This window comes from Buceros rhinoceros, unplaced genomic scaffold (assembly GCF_000710305.1).
Source record: "Buceros rhinoceros silvestris isolate BGI_N320 unplaced genomic scaffold, ASM71030v1 scaffold44923, whole genome shotgun sequence".
NCBI classification, from domain to species: Eukaryota; Metazoa; Chordata; class Aves; order Bucerotiformes; family Bucerotidae; genus Buceros; species Buceros rhinoceros.
Genome location: NW_010405091.1, coordinates 1 through 6,260, shown reverse-complemented (window position 1 = coordinate 6,260; position 6,260 = coordinate 1). Strand labels below are relative to the sequence as shown.

The following is a 6,260-nucleotide window of genomic DNA, read 5'->3' as shown; positions in this document are numbered from 1 at the left end:
TAGGGAAATTAAGTAATACATATGAACAAACAACTTCTTTTTCTCTCCAAAGGTTTTTTCAGCATCACTTTGGGGTGGAATGCTAGTGCCTATTGGAGACAAGCCATCCAGTATAGCTGATAGGCAAGTTTTTTGATTTTTTTCAGTCATCCCGGGTAACGTATAAGGAAGGCAGAAGAGTTCTGGTTCTGAGGAGAGTAAAATGTTTCTAGTTAGCTTTAATCGCATGTTATTACTTGAGCCATGCTTTCTGGTTGTGATTTTAATATCGGGGTGGTATACAGTTATAATTTGCTACATAGTAGCTCTGCCTGCCAGTATTTATGGTTGCAAAATGTTATTTACCGTCTGCAAAATTTTGTATCAGGTGTAGATATTTATAGCAGTAAAGCCATATTGTAACTGTTACCTTTTTAGACAATTTTGCCCTCTTATACCTGTGTTTAAAGATCACTCGCAGAAATCATTTAGACTTAAATTTATTTACAGTAAATACCGTCAGCTTCACGTGATAGATTTTAACTACTGAATTTCTGTAAAAATTATTACAACAGACGATCATACAATATTCTGATTCTTCAGTGCTGGGGATCCTTCTGTTTTGATCTCTGTAAGTGATAGCAGACTGGGTTTTATTTTTAATACTTCCATTTATTTTGAATTTTTTTTTTGCCAAATGCATCAGAATTTAGATATAATTCCTTGTATTTCATTACTTGTATTTCATACTCTACTAAACCTTGTTACAAAGCTACCTGTAACTCTGAAAAGCAATGTTAGAAGTATGGGTAGATATTTCCAAATATGTCCTTTCAAGTGATGCATTAAATTAAATTTTAATTGTGTTCACTAGGTTTTACCTTGGCGGACCAACAAGTGTGCGTGGATTCAGTATGTACAGCATTGGACCCCAGAGTGAAGGTCTGAAACTTTTAAATCCCACTCCTCTAACAGCACTGTAAATATTAGTGTGTAACAGAGAGTCAGGTTTTGTCCTTATGTTTTGTGTAGCTTAAAAATAATTGCACTTATTCTGCACTTTGAAACTGAGAAATGTTATGTCTTTGATCTGTCACAGAATCCTCTGGTTGGTAGAGACCTTTAAGATGATCGAGTCCAACCGTTCACCCTGCACTGCCAGGGTCCCTAAACCATGTCTTGTATACTAGTTCACCGTGGAATAAAGCCTGTTAGTTCTTAGTTAAGGTGTAAGCTAATTTTGTAAACCAAGTGCTTGTTCAGACTTACATAATTCCAGTATGTCACTTTAATTAGTAAGCATTCTCCAAGCTGCAAAAGTTCCCCAAAGATGGTTGTAGCAACAGTTACATTAAATCTCTGTTTAATACTGCACACGTTCAGGTAGCTTAGGGGAAAGGTAATCTGATGAACAGAGGTGTTTTGAGAGCCACGAGCTTCCTCAGTTCTACTCCTCTGCTGCTGACTTCCTGTTAGCAGTGGATTCAGTATTCGGTATATTTTAATGCTAATTGATTGTATCAGTTTCCCATTTTTAAAACTCAGACAAGTATTTCAGAGGTGTTCAGGAGGTAGGCTTTGATGAACCACAAGTAGGTGCATACCTCAGGCTGTTCCAGTGGGAGAATGAAGAAAAAGGACCCTTCACTTGGAAGGTTTAAAGAGTTGTGTAAGCGGTAATTTTTCTCCTTGATTGTGGTGAGGTTGAAGAGCGCCAGAAGCAAATGGCAAGAGTTGTAAAGGGTAGAAGCACTATGTAAAATAACTTAAGGATGTGTTCTTGTACCTTTAACAACTGGTTCTGTTAATATATTTCACAGTAAGTGCTTTTTATTCCAACATTTTGCCTAAACAGGTGATTACTTGGGAGGAGAAGCCTACTGGGCTGGAGGTTTGCATCTTTACACCCCTCTCCCTTTCCGGCCAGGCCGGGGAGGGTTTGGAGACCTTTTCCGAACACATTTCTTCCTTAATGCTGGAAATCTTTGCAATCTTAACTATGGTAAGACCCAATAGAATAGTATATAACAAAACCTGCTTCCCTCTTTATATAAAAGCAAAAAGGAGAGCTGTTCTGTGTCTGTTTACTCAGAAGCACTTTGTGTACTGCATGTATATTAAGGTGCCTGTCAAAATGCTGCTGCTATTAACTTGTATATTTGACAGAATGCCAGTGATTTTTTTAGCTCCCTACATAAGTTCTAGCATAACTTGTAGGAAAGAGAGCTTAGAGAATTGGTGATGCGCAGACCAGTGTGGTAACTGGTTAATACCTGCTATCTTACACTGTCCTGAAGGGAGATTGGAAGGTGATGTTTCAGTGGGATTCTGATGTTTTCTGGGATGAACCAAATAAAAAGTGGTGGCATTAAATTGTAGATGAGAGTGTTGTAGCTGATGTGACTTTTTTTTCTCCAATTCTCAACTTTTTTCAAGATATATTTCAGTGTATTAGTGTATGACTTTTCAATATCTTTTCAGTTATTTTTGGAATATAGTGATATTTGAGGTCTGCCCCACTTGATGGATGAGAAGTAGCATCCATATGGGAGAGAGACACTTTATGAACAATTGAAAAGCAGATTAATCAACTTTTAAACTAATAGAGACTCACTAAAGATGTTTAAGTCTTTACTACTAATTTCCAGATTCATGTAAGTAGATACCCTATGGTTGGAAATGAAGATCAACCAGCAGTCCGACTAAAATGATACTAGTTTGAGTCCAAGGTACTTGGCATTTGTGGCAGGTTCGGATAGTAATAAATTTTGAATCTGCAGGAGGTGCTCCGAAGTAGTCTGTTTTCTAGCTCTGAAAATCCAGTTAGCCTGTGACCGCCTTGGCATTCTACTTTGATTCTTGTTCTCCTGCTCTTTCGCTTTCAGGCGATGGTCCTAGAGCTCACCTGCAGAAGCTGGCAGAGTATATCCGATGGTCTTACGGTACTGGAATAGTGCTCCGACTTGGAAACATTGCTAGATTGGAACTTAACTACTGTTTCCCCATGGGAGTACAGTCTGGTGACAGGTTTGTTTTTCACATCGATTTCTTTAGTAGTAATTGGTTTTAAAGGTTACTGAACTTCTATCTGGTTTTGTCAGAGAAAATTGCTGCCTTTTATTTTAGTTTATTATATGCCAGTTAAGAGATTTTTCAGCACTTGATGCTATTCTTTCAGCTCGCCATATTCACGTTGGTTTCACAGTACTTTTTGGTTTAAGACTTTTTTCTCAAGTTTCAAAGCTCACTGAACTTGAGAACAGCTGTTGAAATGTGTGAATAGCTGTGTAGCAGGTTTTATTTCTTTAGGAGAAACGATCACTCAAACAGCTCAAGGGATTTTCTTAAGCCTTCCAAAACCATATGATTGGATAAATATCAAGTTTAACATCTTTGCTTGAAAAACGACAGGAGGTTTGCCTATACATAAAGAGAAAGGGAGAACAAATTAATTTGTTAGCAACCATTTATCCTGCATCAAGCAAATAATAGACTACACCATAAAAAGCTTCAGGGGGCCTGTTCTTGCCTGTGAATATTGTGTGTTTGACACTCTGTACTTTGTACCTGAGCTGGATTGTGTTTCTACTTGTCGCTCATGTGAATTGTGAATGAATAATAGCAATTTGAAAATGATGGGCTTTATTTTGCAAATGTAAAAATACTCCATGTGGATGACAGATTGGCAAAGCATTTATTTAGAAAAGCCTTTTTCACCTAAAATTTGAATTGTAACTTTCCAAAGACTGAAAACCTTAGGAATTTGGGGATAGAGAGAATCAGTTTTAATTTCATCAGGACTTTATATATCTCTTACATTGTTTATTATTTCTTTCTTTTCAGGATTTGTGATGGTGTTCAGTTTGGAGCAGGAATCAGATTTCTATAATTCAGAAACATTTTACCTCAGTATATGAAATTGAAATCAAGACTATAATATAGCTCAGTATGGTCTAACATTTTCTCGAAATCTGAGTGATTTACATCTCAGACTCCACAAGCCAACTACATTAAAGAGCTATGCCCTAAAGATTTATTGTACCTCTTATTCTTATCAAAGATGGCAATTCTTAACAAAGATGTTAGTGGGATTCTAGCTGTTTTAACTTACAGCTTTTAGGTATTAGTTTTCACTTGAAATATTAGAGTTATGACACAAATTGGCCCGCACAGCCCTCACTCCTCCAGCCACAAGTCTCACAAGTGTTGGGGTGACCAAGGGTGAGTATGGCTGGAGTGCAAATTAAGGGGCAATAGTTTCTCTCCATCATCAACTTCTGTGAGCAAATGACCTTGAAAAAATTCTGTTATGCATCAAAAGTTATTTTATACAAATATTGATTTTACGTGAATCAAATGTTCTGATTTGAGTATATTTCACTATTGTAAGTCATCTATATTTAAATATATTTCATCATCTACCATCTATATCATCTATATTTAAATGACTCCTACTATCTGAATTGCTTACTGTAAAAATTCAAGTCAGCTGTCTAGCACAGTAAATATGAAAATTCAAGAATAACTTTGAAAGGTTCATGATTCTCAACTTTGAGGAGGTCTTGAGAGTTTTAATGCTCTCAGTGAAGTTGTCGATTTGGGTCTTGCAAACAAATCATTTTATAGCAGTTGCAAGAAAGGATGTCTGCACGTGGTCATCTGATAACTACCTTGATTGCTTTTCTGTGAGGCAAACTTCTCTACTTAAAACTGACCACCTGCTTTATCCCTTGGCGTATATTCCATTTTTTATAAGGTTGGACTAATTCATTAGTTTAGTCCTAACAACTTGTCTTTGAAGATAGTTACGCATTTTTTTATATAAATTTATCAATCCAGAGTTGTCATCCGATGAGAATCTGAACCTAGAATCCACTTTTCTCTGCATCTAAATTTATTTTTTTTGTTGTTGTTAGATGTGGGCACATTTAAAATCATAATACCAAGAAGATTCTGGGAGAGTAGAACAGAAACACACAAGCTATTATGCCCCTGATTTCTTCTACTCAGCTGAAGACCCAGGTTCAGACATACTGCCGTGCTATTTGACTTCGCTGAATGCAGTCAGAACTGCCATGAAATCTTGTCCCCAATAGAGCTAGTCCTGAGACTCCACTTTTAGAGACCACAGTTGTATCTATACATTGCTTTAGCGTTGGTATGCAGTGCTGTTGCTGTAAGACAGTAACTGAATCTGTTTATGTTGATAACTCACTTTCTAAAATAGGGGGCTTGGAAACTGGTCTGCCTAGTTTTGCAAAGCTCCGCTTGAGTAAACATCCTTACTGCCTTAGAAGGTTGCAGCAACAAGCTCACGATGTTTGAAACAAAAAATTGTGTGAATGACAGAAGTCACTTCTATTTCAAATACCAAAATACAACATAAAGAACATTTCTCAGTGTATCTAACAGCTGCTGTAGCAAGATGTATTTACTAAAGCATTTCTGATGACTTTTTGTTGTTATGAGATAAAATACGACACCATGTTAAGAATGTCAACAAACGTTGTTGGTCTTTCTCCAGCACAATCTACATTGTGACATGTAAAAATATTTTTAATGGGAATGTTTAGATATCAAAATGCTGTTAGGATTTTATCACATTAATTTGAATGCAGTTCTTTGTTGGGCAAGGGCTACTGACTGGGAGCCACTTGCAGGAGCACGGCCAAAGGTTGTGTGTGAGTTTAGGTACGGAGTAGTCTCATTACAGTCAATGGGACCACCTCGGGGGTTTAAAGTTAAATATGTGCATAAAACTTGACAGGATCAGAGCCCAGCACTATCAGCTATTCAGGATCCATCTTTAATATGTATTCCACACAGTCCTTATCATGCTCCCAGGCGCTGCAAAATGGTTAGTAGTAAGAACTCTCTGTGAGATGAAAACCAGCTTTCTGGTTTGGGGCATTTTTCTGTGCACAGGCTGTGCTTACAGCAGTGGCCCAGAGACCTCGGAGGTGGCGGCTTCGCTCTCAGTGGTGCCTCAGCACACTTAAGCCTGGCAGACGCTGAGCCTGCAGCCCCCTTCTCCTCAGCCTTACCAGAAGGAGATGCCAAAGGGAGATGCAGCGTGCCAGGAGGAGACGGCGTGGCTGCGCGTCCTGGGTGTAGCCAACAAGAAACTGCTCAACGGAGCCTGACAAATGGCACACGCTCGGAGTTTGTCCTCCCTTTCGTCCTCGTCTGGCTGTGACGGGACTCGGGGCTTTGCTTTGCTACGATGTTTTTCACCCGCTTTGCTCCTGCTCCCGCCGGTGCCGCTGCTTCGGCGTGTGGCG

General features: G+C 38.5%; 1 protein-coding gene across 1 annotated transcript in view; it reads left to right on the top strand.

Annotated features, from left to right (window-relative positions):
* Nucleotides 1-3,868, top strand: part of SAMM50 (SAMM50 sorting and assembly machinery component) — a 13,931-nt gene extending 10,063 nt beyond the window's left edge. Inside the window, exons 10-14 of the mRNA XM_010133581.1 lie at nucleotides 53-123; nucleotides 854-921; nucleotides 1,835-1,981; nucleotides 2,865-3,006; nucleotides 3,823-3,868. Coding sequence (XP_010131883.1) covers nucleotides 53-123; nucleotides 854-921; nucleotides 1,835-1,981; nucleotides 2,865-3,006; nucleotides 3,823-3,868 — 474 coding nt within the window. The remainder of the gene's footprint in view (nucleotides 1-52; nucleotides 124-853; nucleotides 922-1,834; nucleotides 1,982-2,864; nucleotides 3,007-3,822) is intronic.
* The last annotated feature ends 2,392 nt before the right edge of the window (nucleotides 3,869-6,260 follow it).